This window comes from Tursiops truncatus, chromosome 1 (assembly GCF_011762595.2).
Source record: "Tursiops truncatus isolate mTurTru1 chromosome 1, mTurTru1.mat.Y, whole genome shotgun sequence".
In the NCBI taxonomy this organism is placed as follows: Eukaryota; Metazoa; Chordata; class Mammalia; order Artiodactyla; family Delphinidae; genus Tursiops; species Tursiops truncatus.
The window spans coordinates 106,008,689-106,025,583 of record NC_047034.1 but is presented as its reverse complement, the minus strand read 5'-3'; the positions used below and the strand labels follow the sequence as shown (position 1 = coordinate 106,025,583).

At 34.3% G+C, this 16,895-nt stretch overlaps 1 protein-coding gene across 4 annotated transcripts in view; it reads left to right on the top strand.

Moving 5' to 3' along the window:
* PKN2 (protein kinase N2) overlaps positions 1–16,895 on the top strand; it is a 171,422-nt gene that overhangs the window by 25,562 nt on the left and 128,965 nt on the right. For 3 of the 4 annotated variants that reach the window (XM_019919811.3, XM_019919810.3, XM_019919809.3), the window contains exon 2: positions 13,304–13,604. The exons of the other annotated variant lie outside the window; for it this stretch is intronic. In XM_019919811.3, the coding sequence (XP_019775370.2) occupies positions 13,304–13,604 (301 nt within the window). The remainder of the gene's footprint in view (positions 1–13,303; positions 13,605–16,895) is intronic. 4 annotated transcript variants of the gene reach the window in all.

Below are 16,895 nucleotides of genomic sequence, written 5' to 3'. Positions count from 1 at the left end.
AGAACTAAGCACTCCATATTCTGAATTGCTAAGAATGTAATGTGTATGATTCCTTCAGATGGGTAATAACCAGGGTTTGTTATGAATTATTAAAAACAGTGTTATTAAAATAATATACCATAAAGTATAAATATTTTAAATTAAGGCTGTTATTCAGAATCCATTTAAGACACGAACTTGACTCGTAATACATTTGTGCCATTTTAATTGTTTTATCTGATATATTAATATTTGTGGACACCAGCTTTATAATATGAGAAAAAATCAGTGAGATAATACTAAAAATGTAGTTAAGTAATAGCTAAGAAACTTCATTTTTAAGAATTATAAAAGAAGTTTATGTATTACATTGGTCACAAATTTAAATATATATTTAATGTTTCTTATGTATTGAAATATACCCAGTAACATGGCATTTAAACTTAAAAATTCTTATCATGTTTTTAAGAAAATGTACTCTCAGAGTAGAACAATTTTAAGAGGTTGGGAGGCCATTACCTTCAAAATTCCAGACAGGGGACTATCCTACATTAGAATTCTGTGGCCTTCCGAAACTACTTTCTCAGCAATGAAATCCAGTATCTTTACTGTTAGATAGTGCTCTCCTTTAGTTTCTTGTATCATTCCTTCCTCATTTTTTAACAAAATGTTATAGGCATACCAAAAGGTACATAGGGAGTAATAAAACACCATTGTATTCACTACCGATTTAAAGAAATACACATTACCAATGCAGTCGAATGAAGCTTTCTGGATACCTCTCTCTGACATTTCTTTCCTTTCCCATCCCTCCACCCCCAACTACTATACCATATCTGGTATATTTATAAATCATTTCCTCACCAGAAGTTGTTTCTTGATGAAATCTCTAGCTCTGAAACCCTCTTTTCCTTGTGTCATCAGCAGACATGAAGGCCAATATGAAGGACAGTCGGAAGGTTGCTCTTGTTTTCTTTCATGTACCACATCTCTATCAATTTGCCACTAAAACACTTTATCACTCACTAATTTTTAACTTGTTTCAACGAAGTCTCTTGGCTCTCTTATTGTTTCTGTTTGTAAATAGCTGTTACTTATCTTGCATTGACTAATTAGTTTTACTTCCTCGAGGACCTTCTTTTGTATTCTGTATAGTTTCATTGCTGTGTTCCCAGGCCCAGCTCTGAGAAACTGACAACTTGTTCTCTATTTCTTCGTCCTAATCAGTGAAATAAAGCATTTAATGAGAGCCCCAGTCTGATTCCCTCCTTCCCTTTTTCCCTCCCTCCCTCCCTCCCTTTTTCTCTCCATATTTGTCTGTCCGTCTGTCTGTCTGTTTAAAGTCTTAGTTTGGTTGTCTTTTATTGTATACTTTCAAACAACAAGAGCATCTCTGGGCTTTTCCTTTGCAGTCTTTTTTCTCTTAATATCTCTTTATTCTTAAGCTCCCAAATTCTTAACACTGTGCTTGAAGTAGATATGCTACATGTTATCTATTTCATTTATGCTTAGTCATTCTAAAAAATATTTAACACTTTAGCACATTGGAGTTTTTGTGTGATAGATCTGTTCTAAATTAAGCATGACAAATAAAAATTAATTTTTGTCCCATATTTTCTTCATTTTGATATCCTACTATCCTTTGCCCACTTTTTGACTGTTTTTAGTCATAATGGTAATAATTGACTAAATGAGAAATGTCAGATACTGTGACAAAGATTTTTATATTTTACTAATTTAATCATTTTATATTCCTTTGAGACAAAATCTTGATTGATCTTGATTGTTCTGATGTGCTTGTAGGTGTTATTATTTTATTGGAGTTTTTTGGCTTTCTATTTCATAGTATCTGGCTCTGCCTGGTCACTTCCCTGCCTATCGTCTGTCTCTATCCTATTGTCATCTTCACAACCAGAATTTCCAAATATTTCCAAAATGATCCTAGGAGGTGGTGAAGTCCCTAACAGAAGCTCTGGCTAGGGGAAATGACTTGTGGTTCACATTTAGAGATGAAAGAAAAATATAATGTGTAAATAGCCCTTAAAAATTTTTTTTTTACCCTTTGTTTTTAAGAGTTTCAGTTAAAGTATAATGGTCAGTAATAGGTGTTTGAAACTATTATCATTATTTCTTATACTGTTAGGACTGTGGACACAAAACAGGGTTTGTATGTTTTATCTCCTGGGAAGCTCAGGAATGGGGGAGGTTCAGAACGAAGATCAACTGTTTTACCTTCAGAAATGTGAGAACAAATAGAATCTAGGCACTGAGAAGGATTTGTTTCTCTGGTCATCTGGAGCTCTGCTTAATATAATTTTTGAAGTTGTTTAAATTTTTAACATGGTTAATTTTATATAAAGGAGGTATTCTGGGAAATCAGTTAATCAAGGTCTTATTGTATGCCTTTTTTGCGAATATGGTATATTTTCCTTAAAAGTCTTTTTTGCATATTAGGTTCCTAAGAAATAGCTAATAGCTGGAACTGGTTGACAAAAGGCTAGACCTACATAGGTTCTGAACTTGGTGTGCTTGGATGGGCTTAGGGATCTGTGAACCCCTTAACCTCCTGCCACTGTGTGTGTGTGTGTGTGTGTGTGTGTGTGTTGCACACATAGAATTTTCTGAGAGTCCATTGCTTCCATCTGGATCCCAGAGTAGATCTGTAATCTGTGCCCCACCCCCCACCACCTTCACCCCAGTCCACATAAACAAAAAGATTTTGAGAACCACTGTTGGAAAATTGGTAAAATTGATCAGTGGAATGGTGATTACACTATACTAGTTTTTCATAGCTCTAATGTCTATCACTTGATAATGAAACCTAAAAGGTTCTAAGAATTTGAATAAATAAAGGAAAAAAGTAACAAAGGAAAATTAACCTAAGTCATTAAAAGAACAGTTACTAACAAAATTCAGATTTTAATCGCTGTATATTTTTTTTTGTGCTTGAATATATATGACTTAATTGAAAAGAACAAAGACTTGTGTCTGAAAGCCCTTTCCATATTATAAATGTGAGGATTTTCTTGATTTTTGACTCCAGCTGTTTGTGTGTTTCAATACCTTCCTTTTCTTTTTGCCTGAAACTTTTTCTATAACTAGAGCTTTTGGTGGGGGAGGGTAGAGTTTTGGGTTTGGATATGGGGGATTGCTATTCTACTTAGGAAACTTGAAGCATATACTTCTTTTTTTTAAATTCCCTTAAAAGTATTTATTAATTACCTATGATGTACCAGATACTATGCTGGGGACACAGTAATGAACAAGACAGATAATGCCTCTGTACTTAGAGAGGGCTTGTCTTATTGTCAAGCAGGGAAGACAAACTAAGTTGTTCTAAGCAATATGATAGGGTATGTGCATGCGTACTGTGGATCATCTCACAGGAGCATCTAAGCAAAAATTATTAGATGGTATTGTGTTTTTGACTTTGGTGTCCACATGGTCATTGTCAGTACACAGAAGTATGATTGATTTTTGAGTGTTCTTGTATCCTGTGATAGTACTGAACTCTTTTATTCTAGAAGTTTCTGGTAAATTTCTTGGGATTTTCTATGTAGATGACCATGTTATCTTCTAATAGGGACAGGACAGTTTTATCGCTTCCTTTTCAATCCGTATGCCTTTTATTGTCTTACTGAAGTGATTTGGATGCCCAGTACTGTGTTGGATAAGAGTGCTGAGAGTAGACATCCTTGTCTTGATCCTGATCTTAGGGGAAAGAATTTAGTCGTTCAGCACTACATATAATGGTAGTTGTAAGTTTGTTGTAGATGTTCTTCATCAAATTGAGGAAGGTCTCTATTTCTAGTTTACTGAGAGTTTCTAATTATGAATGCATATTGAATTTTGTCAAATGCTTTTTCTGCATCATTATGAACTCATGTTTAGCTTAATGTAGATACGGATGTCTTTTTTTTAAACCACTGTATGTCCAGTGTTGAGTAGAGCATCTAGCACATATAATAGGTATTCAGTAAATATTTGCAGGATGAATGGATCAATCATGTTTGGCCAGGATGTGGGACAACTCTGGTTTAATTTAGTGAGGTGTCCATCCTTAGATCATTCAACTGTGGCCACAGATCTATAGGATCATGTAAGAGCATTGAAGACCTCACTAGAAACACATGGTTTGAGTGAGATAAGAAATATTTCCCAGGGCTTCCCTGGTGGCGCAGTGGTTAAGAGTCTGCCCGCCAGTGCAGGGGACACGGGTTCGAGCTCTGGTCTGGGAAGATCCCACCTGCCGCGGAGCAACTAAGCCCCTGTGTTACAACTACTGAGCCTGTGCTCTAGAGCCCGCGAGCCACAACTGCTGAAACCAGCGTGCCTAGAGCCCGTGCTCCACAACAAGAGAAGCCACCGCGAGGAGAAGCCCTCACACTGCAATGAAGAGAAGCCCGCGCACTGCAAAGAAGAGTAGCCCCTGCTCACCACAACTAGAGAAAGCCCACTCACAGCAACGAAGACCCAACACAGCCAAAAATAAATAAATTTATTTAAAAAAAATTCCCAGAAGCTCAGGGGAGAAGAGTATGCAAAATAAGATGAAAAATTACTAGTGGCATCCTTTGGAACAAGGGTGGAAATGTGACCCTAAATTCAGTTCTGTGGTATAAAATGAGATTAGAGTGGTAGAGAACACAAACACTTATAGGGGAACATTGGTCTTGATATTGGAAAAAAATCATATATATATAGATCTGGAATTGCAGGTATCATTACTATATTACAGAGATAAAATTTAATGTTTCGGGGCTTCCCTGGTGGCGCAGTGGTTGAGAGTCTGCCTGCCAATGCAGGGGACACGGGTTTGTGCCCCGGTCCGGGAAGATCCCACATGCCGCGGAGCGGCTGGGCCCGTGAGCCATGGCCGCTGAGCCTGCGTGTCCGGAGCCTGTGCTCCGCAACGGGAGAGGCCACAACAGTGAGAGGCCCGCGTACTGAAGAAAAAAAAAAAAAATTCATGTTTCAGAGCAGGGAGATATACCTATCAATATTATTTGGGACTCTTATTTGTGGTAAGGGAAAACTTAAGTCAGACCAACTTAAGCAAAAAATGAATTAGTTGGCACTATGACTAATGAGTTTAGGGGCATGAGGGTATGTTTGCTTTAAGCATGTTTAAAGATTTAAGGATTTAGATGCTCAACCTGTGTCCTTACTGATTTTCTCTATCTACATCTTCTCAAAGTGTTGGGATGGAGAGGTATAAAGTGGGAAAGAAGGAAAATTGTTTTTTCTTTTTTAACATAATGATGTTATTAACGCCCCCATCCCTTTATCTATTGAGAGTCAACAAAAAGTAGTTAATAATCAAAATTGAAGAGACTGCTTAGAGCTATCATTATGGCTCTAAGAGCTATCTTGCCTGGATTGCTGCAGTAGCCTCTGTATCATATGTCTCTGGTAGTGTAATAAACTCATCTCAGAATTCTGTGGGTATAAGAGGTGTTTCTTCTGCTAGTCTTGCCTGTGCTCACTTATGCAGCTGCATTCAGCTGGTGGCTAAACTGGACTGGAATGTCCACTGTGGCCTTCCTCACAGGTCTGTTGCCTCAGCTGGAATGGATGAGACAGCTGGAGTACTTTGGTTCTCTTCCACATGGCCTCTCTCCACATGGCCTCTCTCATCCTCCAGGGTCCTCTCTCTCTAGCAGAATAATCTGGACTTCTTTAAATAGTAGTTGAGTTTTCAAGAAGGAAGACAGAAGCTATGAGTCCTCTTGAGGCGTCTTCTTGAAGCTCCCTGCCCATCATCAGAATGTCACTTCCATTACACTATTAGAGTAAGTCAGAAGGCTAGCTTTGAGTCAGTGTGGAAGGAGGCTACATGATGATATGAATGTAGGAAAGCAAGATTCATTTGAGTCCATTTAGTAACAATCTACCATAGCTTCATAGCAGTTTTCCCTGCCCCCTCAAATCTGTTAACACAGGAGGTCATACAACATTACTTCTCTCCCTAAGCCCTACACCATTTCATTCAGAATAAAAGCCAGTCTTTATATTCGCCTACAAGGCCCTATATGATCCTTAGTGAGAGAGGGATTTATAGTTCATCTGAGACAAGAAGTCCAAAGTAGGCAGTCTAGGACTTGTGTAGCAGTTCAGTAAAGCCATTGGGGTCCTAGGCTCTTCCACACTGCTTTGTCATCCTTGTTCTGTTCTATTTGCCTGTTACACCTTTAGGCTTTGGGTCTGCATTCTAGGCAAAAAGAAAGGGAAAATTGGAAGCTTTCCCCAAAATCCTGGGCTTCCCTTTGCCAGGAATTGTCATGTAACTACCTCTAGCTGCAAGGGAGTCTGGTGAAGTGAGAATTTTATCTCAGCACTTTGTTGCATCTACCAAAATGGAAATTTCCTTAGTGAGGAAAAGGGGGAGGCTGAATATTATGTAGGCACCCAGCACTATCTCTCAGTACTATGTGCTAGGAAATATACTATTGCTATGAAAGCATACTTCTTATTCCTAGCACAGCCATTATGAGACTTAGAAATAATACAGTCAAGGTAGTTGTAATAATTCCATTTTACAGAAAAAAGAAATTAAAGCTTTAGCATGGTTGCAGTATCAGAATTTATACATGGCCAGTCTGACTCCAAATACTTAGTTCTTTCCATCATACTACATTCTAACTGAGCTTTCTGTTAAGACACACACACAAACACACACACACACACACACACACACACACACACACACACACACACACACACACACACACACAATATAGCCTACATTTGTTTAAAGCTTTACTGCTTCAGATTTTGTTTGGTTTTCATGTCTGTCTTCTTTAGTAAATTGAATACATGAAAGAAAGCAGGATTGTGTCATTTCCATTACCTAGCATTCAGTGAATATTTTGAATAAAGAAGTTTTAAAGGAACTAAAAGGTGGGAGAACCAAACATAATTTTGCAGATGGGTGAACAGGTACAGAGATGGAATAACATGCTTGGGTTGCATAGCTAGTGACAGAGAGCTGGTGTAAGAACTGGTTTCTTGCTTTCTGGTGAGAGCATTCTCCCCTTAGACACAGAAGGTTGGATTAGGGTGATATGAGAGAATAAGAGGAAATATGTCCTGCCAGTACCCCTGAATTAAGGCACATAATATCCCTTAATTAATGCAAATCAGTTAGGTCAGGGTATAGTTCAAATAAAGGGAAGTGGATAAGAAGGTGGTATGGAGTAAAAGAGCGCCAAACTAGGAGTCAGGAGACTAGTATGCTAAACCCAGCCAGTTCACTGACTTTTCTTTGTGACCTTAGGCAAGTTGCATAGCTGCTTTGAACCTGCTTTCTTCAAAACTAAAATCAAGGGAGTTACAATACATGATCTTTGAAATTCCTTCTAGCTAAACAGTATATGAATCATTGTACCCACTGAGTTTTTATGGGTGCTCTAACATTTCTTGGCATCTATCAGGTCAGACTGTTTTATATTTCTATAATATAAAGAAAGTAACAGCTTTTTCACTTCTTCTCTGGGAACTTGGCCAGTGAGAAGTAAACATCCTTTCCTGTCTCTCCCTAAATGAAGTACTTGGTCATAAGTGACAGACTTTTTTCTTCATTTTGTTCTTTGAATCTGATCCTGTTCTTATTTTAGTGTTTTTCTTAACTTCACTGTGAGTTTGTTGAAATGTAGTAAATAGAAAATGTCAGTTTATATTTTATTCTACAGATCAGAATTTTGTTATTTCATAAAATAAAAATAGTTGTATTTATCAAATACATATTAACACATTTTCATACTTGGAATACTTGACTGGCATATGATGTGGTCTAGTTATAATGAGTGGAATGTGTAGTCTCATCCTTTGCAGTGGAACTGTATTGACTCAAAATAACGTAGTTAAATAATAGCAAATATACTGTAGAGTGTAAAGTATCATTATAAGCTTTTGCATTTACCAAAATTGAAATAAAGTGAAAGTTACTTTTGATGTCTTTAAAAAATGTAATTCCCTCCTATTAGACAGGCAGTATATATTAATTGCTAAAAAAAAATTTGAGAAAATATGGAAAACTTGGAAGAACAAAATGAAAATCTTCTTAGATTTTTTTACCCAGAGATAATTATTGTTAATATTTTAATCTCTTTCCTCCCAGTCTCTTTTTGTCCATTCTTATTTTAAACATAATTTGAAATAAAACTGTGTACATAGTAGCAGTACATTGAGCTGGACATACTGCTGAGGAATAATAAAGAGTATAAATAAAAGAAACCTTTCCTTATTCCCTAGACTGTTTGAAATTCTTTTGTTATGACACTTATATCCTGAACTTTCTCTTTTCTATAAGTTGGTTTAAAGCCCTGCTACTTGTAAGTTTTGTAAGGGAGTCTGTCTGTGCCCAGCATATATTATTTTAAAAATTATTGTATTTACCATTCTATATAGTTAATAATTCCTAATTATCTTATTAGTTTACATTTCTAGAATTAGAATTACTGGGCCAAAGGGAATCACTATTTTAAAGATTCTTGTTATATAGTTCCAACTTATAAAGTTTTACAGCTTACATCTGGATTCTTGCCAACATTATGATTAGAAAACTCTTTGTCAATTTAAGAGGTAAAAATGGTACAGTCTCTTCTTCCATAGCACAAGTTTTTTTTCTTCAATAGAAGTGAACATACACAGGAGAGTAAGCAGGGGAATGATGTAAGTGTAACATGGGCACTGGGTTAGTTCATCTGTCATTTCCCCAAGAATGTTAACATTTGAAGCAGCTGGTTTTTAATTTTTTTTTAATTCTGGAGAAAGCCTTAGCAATATATGAAGATAAAGGCTGAAAATCCTGTAGAAGTTTGCTAGTTTGGAGCCTCTGTTGTTATTAAGAATAGTTTTCTGTTGATCTAATGATCATTCATTTGTAGATAAAAACGCTTTTTCTCTCTATTTACTTTGTAGTTGCTGCGTTATTTTCATTTATCTTATTTGCAACTTGGTATGACCTTCCAGTCTAAGGATATATCATGCTTCAACTCTGGAATATTCTCATCCATTTATCTCTTCATGTAGCGCTTCTCCCCCATTGTCTTTATTCTGTTATTCTGGAACTCTTACTGCGAGGATCTTGGATCCTCTCATTCTGTCTTACATGCCTTTAAATTTCTCATATTGCTGTATGATGAATTCAGAGTAATTCCCTCAAGTTATCTATCTGCCAGGATACTAATTCATTAGCTTGGTCTAATCTGCTATTTTAACCTGTCCACTGAGTTTTTAATTTATTTTGGTTCCTTTGAACTCCATCTAATTTTTACTCTTTGTTTCTTACTCATTGAAGTCTCTATTCCTTCTTTTATTTATTTAGCTGCTCGAAATCTACTTAACCTAAAAATCATTTCGATGGTACTACTATAAATCCTGAGTGTATTAATTTCACTAATGGTTTCCTTGTTTTTGGATTTGGCCCATCTGATTTGAAAGGCTGCATTAAGGATATAGATGATATAAAATACATTAAAAATAGGTAGGATTAATCATGAAAGAGTTGAAATATTTTTAAACATGATGGTGGATTTCGATTGATAGTGAAAGGAATAGGGTATAAGAAAGAAAGACATGGATGGGTAAGAGAATATAACAGCAAAGTGTTAGATTAATTTGACTAGAATGGAGTGGCTAACTAAGCTTGTTGATTTCAGTGACAAAAGGTTTGAGAATTAATGGGGTTTCTTTTATGTATATATGATTGGTAGAGAATCATGAATACTACTAGGAGTTTAGTTTTATGTTTAGGATTACTTTTGTGTTTTTTTCCTTTCTTTTTTTCTTTCTTTCTGAGCATATTAATGAATTTAAAAGGGAGTTTGTGATTAGAGGTTGGATCTTACTTTGCTTGGTTTTGAAAACATGAGAAAAGGTATCTACTGTTTACTTTTGGGGGAGGTGTGAACTATAGAGTACAAAGAGTGGAATGGTGGATGAAAGGGTAAAGCTTATAAACATAAATTACTATAATGTTACTACTGCCTCTAAGAGAACCTACTGAGACAGAGATTATCGCTGAAGATTTTCACTGCTTAAATAGCTATTTTTTTTTTTCCTGAGGCTGATTTATTTTACTGTGTCAAGAATATTATTACATTGCCTAGTACTGATTCCATTTATGATATAATTGCTCTTTTTTTTTAAGGGTAGAGACATAATTTAATAGATGGAATATCTCATTTCAGTTGTTCCAAATGCAAGAAAATTATATTTTCCAATAACTTGCACAGTTTATTGCAACTAAAATTTTTAGGAAAAGAGTAATAGAAAGTACTGTAACCTTTCCTATCTGCTGTCAGGGGGCATAGTTTATCTTAAGTTATTGATTATGGTGTATGTATCTCCTGCTCCTTTCCAAAAGGTATTTGAGCCATGTCACAACAAAAGATGGGAGTAAAAATATGGTTACTAGAAATTCAGGCCTTTTAGGAAGAGGAAGCAAACATGCTAACCATATACGATTTATATCTAATATCTAATTTTAGCCAGTATAGTTGCCATGATTGAATATCAGTTTTGCCTTAGAGCTTCCTGGAGTATGAGTTCTCTTTACCAGAAAGAGGAAATCATGACTTCCTTAGCAGTGATAGACTTTCCTGAATTCTGAAATAAGAATATTAAATAATGTAATCAAATCATTAAGAAAATAAAACAGAACCACTCTGCCCTCAAATTGCTCACAGTCTTTGGAGTTGTCAGATAAGGAAAGGAATACTTGTTTAAATAAAATCCACATTATCAGAACACACAGGAGAGAGGCATTTAATCTAAATTCTAAGAGAGGGCATAGGCAGGAAATTCTTTCCTGGGGAAAAAATTATGGTAAACTTTGAAACAAAGTAAAAGTTAACTAAGAAAAGAAAGACTAGGAAGAGATAGTTGAAGAAAGAAGGGAAAATGATGCATCCCATGATGCATCCGAAAGGTGCAGCATGCGTAGTAGCTGAGCCAAAAGAGATTGTCTCTGGCAGTAAATTTCTGTAATTTGATATGAGTGGCATTTAGGGAGCAAGTTGGAAAGTGGAAGTTGAAGTAGCCAAGGGTAACAGTGTTTTTTTGGTGGTTGTTTTTGTTTGTTTTGTTTTTAACAGCCTTTAAATATTAGTACCATGATTGTCAAACTCTGCAACAAGGCTCTCTGGAGTGCCTCAGCAAGCTCTCAGGGTGCTGCAGTATATTTTAAAAATTTCAGGGAAACACAGTGACACCATTTGTTGGATACCATGTGGACTAACTAGAGTTAGTAAAGTTTCAATATTAAGGATATTCTACAACCCCTTTGTACTGGCCGTATAGGATGAAGGTGGGAATGTGCAACTGATTTCAAGTTTTGAGAAATTGTGAAGTACCCAATAGCAGACATATATCCCATTAATAAGTAACTGTGGCTATTAAAGAATGAAATACAAATGTAATTTTCTTTCAATTTGTATTATTTCAAACAGCTACTAAGTTGTTATAAGTATTGATTAAGTTATTTGGACCTTACTACTTAATAAATGGAATTGTTAGGTATTTCTTTTAGCCTATGCATCATAAAGAAAAAATTACTGAGACACTTAACGTTCTGGCTTAGTACCTAATATTAAAGTACAGATTTGTGAAAGCAATTCATGTAGTGTTTTCTAAGTTTATAAAGATAGAAATAAAACTATCTAGAGGAATGCATTTAGCTTAAGCTTTCTCATTTAAGAATTGTTTGCCTCCGTTCCCTTTACCTGAAGGTAGACAATAGAAATTTGGGATTTTATCTTTTGACAATAGTCATATGTTTTTGATAACCAGACAAAGGTGGATTTATAAACTTTGGAAACCGAATAAATGGATTGATATGACTTATAGTCCATTATAAATAGTGAAAAGCCTCGACATTATTTTGGCCCAGATAGGAGAGATCATTCTATGTTCGTATAGATAAGAATCAGAAATTTAAGGCCAATAGATGTAGATCACCAGTTTCAGGAATTTTGAATCTAAGATCTGTGGTACCTGGAAATAGTACATACAATAGTACATACAAACATGAATTTTCTTTGTTCTACTCTTTTTTTGTCAATTTCAAAGGGGTTGTTGGCCCTAAAAAGGTTAAGAACAAATTTATGCATCAACTACTTCATTTTTTGCATAGTATGCCTGTTGGCACCAGGTACATTGGTACCAATGCCAAGACTAAATCCTGTATCTTCCCATCCATTGTCTCACTGTTTTGCAAAATACATGTTTTTCAGAGGTGAAGAATTAGACGTAAAGAGTATTTGCACCAAGTATTTAAATAGAACTTATTTTATGGGTGTGATGAATTCCCAAAGAAGTCAAAGAAAATCTTATAATTACTTAGGTCTGTGGTTCAAAAGATACATAAAGGGTGCACAGTGAAATATAAATCTCTTTTCTGTGTCCTTCACAAGCTCGATTCCTCTTCCCAAAAGCAAAAGTTAACTCTAGTTTCTTGTGTTTCAGAAATTAAAAATGTAAAACCAATAGTATTGTAGTAATGGAGTTTAAAATAGTGAATGATATACAAATAGCCAGAACATAACTTTGCCTGTTTTAAATGTAGATTAGATGTACTTACCTGATTTGATTTTCATTTTAAGTTGAATAACTGATACTGTGTACTCTCTTAGCTTCTGTCAGTAGGACATAATTTAGACATTTTTTAGTAGTGATGTTTATGTAGTCAGTCAACCAAATTATCAATTGGGATAGATAGTCATGAAATATATGAATAGAATTCTGAAATTAGTCTTCCCAAGCCCTAATGCATTTAATTGCTTAACTAAAAAGTGGTTATAAGGATATAATTTTATTTTATTTTTGCCAATATTAGTTTATTTTTAAGAGGTTTCTTATAGAAGATAAAATAGAATTTTATCTCACCTATGGAATTTAATAATCATCTTCACTTATTAAGTGACTATAGTGGGCCAAGAATTATATTTGGAGCTTTACATACAATATTTTGAATTACCACATTATCTCTGAAAAGTGCCTAATATTATTATTTAGATTTTACACGATTAGATTGAGCATTTGAAAGGTTGAATAACTTGCTCAAGATTCACAGTGTAGGTTTTGGAATCTAACTTGGGTTCACGGAATATCAAAAATTCATTGTCTGTTTATACAGTCCAAAGTTGTCTTTGTGTATAGATGTGTTTATTTTAATATAAAATTGTCAGGTAATGCTATTTAGTGAGTGGGCAGAGTTTTTGAAGAATTGCTTTAAGTACAGTTGTATTCTTATATGGCCTATTTTACTGAGCAGCTAACTTTCCTAAACTCCCACATTTGTGTGTTTATTTTTCTTCTGTAGGGAGATTCCCGAAGTCTTCCCTTTTCTGAGAATGTGAGTGCTGTTCAAAAATTAGACTTTTCAGATACAATGGTGCAACAGAAATTGGATGATATCAAGGATCGAATTAAGAGAGAAATAAGAAAAGAACTGAAAATCAAAGAAGGAGCTGAAAATCTGAGGAAAGTCACAACAGATAAAAAAAGTTTGGCTTATGTGGACAACATTTTGAAAAAATCAAATAAAAAATTAGACGAATTGCATCACAAGCTACAGGAACTAAATGCACATATTGTTGTATCAGATCCAGAAGATGTTACAGGTATTTTATTTGATGTTTATATAGTATACTAATAAGAAATGTATTATTTTAAAAATAATAAGATTTGTGACATGTATAGTCTTTAACTTTTTTGAAAGTACAGGGACTGTATTTTCTCCTACAGTTAAGGTCTTATTTATATTCTATTCAGAAGGTGCAGTGAGTTGATGAATATGAAAATTAAAACGTTTACTTAGAGATGAGTAATTCTCTGTCTACTCTCTTACCTGTCACTAAGACATTACTTAAAGTTATTTTCCAGTATTTATGTTTTGTATTGAGTCAACCATATGCTCTTACCTGATTCATCCTTGAGATCAGCAGCACGAGTTTGCCAGATGACTTTTTAAAGTTAAAAATGCATTCTGTGACCAAGGGATATTTTTATTTTTTGCAAATATAGTTAATCAAACCTATGACCTTTGTTCTTTGAGCTCTAAGCAACTGAATTAACAACTACACTACCAGGCATTTTGTTTAAAAAAGAAGAAAATTTAAAAAGCCAAACATTACTTTTTTTTTTTTTCTCCAGTATAGAAAATGAAAGGAAAATACAACCTATAAGTCTAACCTAAGAGCATAATTTTTAAACAGTAGAATTAACAGATGTTCATGTTGGAAATTTTTCAATGGTACAGAAAGTAAAAATAGAAAAATGACCTCTATCCACTCTAGGCCCACTCCCTAAAGGTAGCATTACTAAGTTTTTTGTTGTTATGTCCTTCCAGAAAAAAAATTCTATATTTGTATCAATGTCCATCCATTCATATATACATTCTTTCTAAACCTTTTTACTTAACAAATTGTATAAGACACATTTGATCTAATAGTTTTGTCTTTGCAGAGAGGATATTTTGAGCTAGTTATTTAATGTCTAAATCCTTAATTTCTTCATTTGCAAAGATAACGAGTGGTATACGTAGAATGATGTATCTAGCACCACAGAAATTTTAGAAGAACCTGTATGATTAGCCAAGAAAAAACAGATATAAGTAAAATTAAATTTGCTTAAGGAAGTACATAAATCTGACCAGGAACCACAAATTTCTAATCTTAAAAGTTGTGTACAATGCTTCTGATATTCAGTGTACTTATAGAGCTTGTTTTAATGCATTACTTTCAACATCTGGGACTTACCTTAGGGGTTTCAATTGGAGACTGTCTATGTAGAGATTTCAATCTTGTAAGAATAATTAAATCTTAGAAGTGAAAGAAATCATAAAGAAACCAGCCTTCTTATTTTATAGCTGAAATAATCCCAAAGATGTGAATTAATTTGCCCAGAATTACAAAACTAGCTAAAGAACTCTTCAATCTAGTATTTTCTTACCCACAAATTCAGTAATTACATTATAAATGGAAATTTGTATTATGAAATGCTTTTTCTTCAGCAATATCATATAAACTTAGATATAGCCTATTCTGTTGGAACTCTACCGAGCTCTACATTCTTTGCCCATTACTTGTTTAGGAGAGGTCTAAAATAAGAAACTGTGCTGGAGCTTTAAACTCAGTTTAGAGAAAACATTTTTGATAATCACGGAATACCAATAACTACCTTGTAATTGGAATATAGAAGTGTTTTTGCCACCCAAAGAGTAGCCCATTTGGTTTCCCCAGTCCCTTGTAAAAAATTAACTTTACTGAAGTATGTAAATTACATATGATAAAATGCACATATTTTAAGTATATGATTTGATGAGTTTTAACAAATGTATATACCCAGGTAACTATCACTACAACTAGGGATCCTGACCATCACTTCAGTTCTCTTATATACATACTTGCAATCAATCTCCAGTCCCCATCCCTGGCTTTAGGTAACCACTGGTCCGCCTTCTATCACTTTAGATTAGATTTGTCTTTCCTAGAGTTTCCTATAAAGAAATGACCTTTTAGCCTACTATCAAATTCCTTTTCTACCTCAAAAGCCAATTTGGATATCTCTATGAAACCTTCCTTGACTTTCTCTGATTATCTTTCTATTCTACTTTGTCCACTCATTGTTGTATTACAGTTTATTTCTGTACATTTTTATATCACTTACTAAACTGTATGATCCTTGAGGACAGGACCATGTTTTCATTCATTTATTTTCAAGGTTTATCATAAAGCCTGGAGTATAGTAGGTATTTAGTTGAGAGTATTATATCTCAAAAAAAAATTCCCAACAAATAAAAACCTTGTATTAGTTTTTGTAATTAATACCAAAGCGTAATTTATCATGATACTTTAAATATTTAATACTTAGGGAATAAAGCCTTAAATAAAAGTTTTAGGAGAAATAATTCCAGAAACTTTCTTTGCTGTTATTGACTTATCAGATAACTGCAGGGCGAATGTTATATGAAATATAACTCTCTACTGTGACTTCTTAACACTTCAGTTTGTTTGGAATGAACTTGACAAGTTGGTTACAGTTTGAATATATTAAAAAAACAGTTCTCTTTGCAAATGGCATATTCACACATCTTGGTAATAAGTTGTTTTTTGGTTTGTTTGTTTTTTTTCTCATACTACTTATTTGACTGCATTAAAATGAACAACAACACAGAGGGTTAAAGGTAGTTCAATGTTAATTTTAGGTCACATTGCCATAAAATTTTATGTTTTACATTGTGTACTAAAGTAGGCAAAATCATTTAATTTGATTAGATCTGACATAAAGGGTCAAGGGCCTAGCATTTTGCTTTCAGTTCTCTAAAGTATGTAGATTAATAAGTATGTGCAGAAGTATTCGGCTAATTCCTGTTGTCTTGTGGGTATGTAAGCAGAATGAATGATTCAAGGAAAGAGGGACAGAATTTAAATTTGCATTGTATATATGATTACCATGTAAGCAGTTAGGAGGCCTGTTCTTAACTCACTTCTGCAATAATTAACTCTGTTAACCATTAGGTTCTAATTTGTAAAATAAGGACTTTTATCAAATGAACTTTAAGACTTTTAGCTATAAAACTCTCTGAAATGTTGCTTATTATAATGTCAAGATCAGATCATTTGGGACTGTTTGATGTTCTCTTCATGCCCATGATACTCTAAGCTTCCTGTTCACCTTCCATATACTTCAAGAATAGTCTCATAGAGTATTATTATTATTCCCACATGGAAATTATAAACATATTATAAAATGAGGCTGAATGCACCTTGTGAAAAAAGTTATTGGAGCTCTGTAAAGTGGATTAGTAATCTAAGCCTTAGTTGATACCTGAGACTCTGAAAGGAAATATTTAAGAAAGAACTAATTTTCTGAATCTTTGGACTCAATATATCATCCCTAAAGAAGAGGAC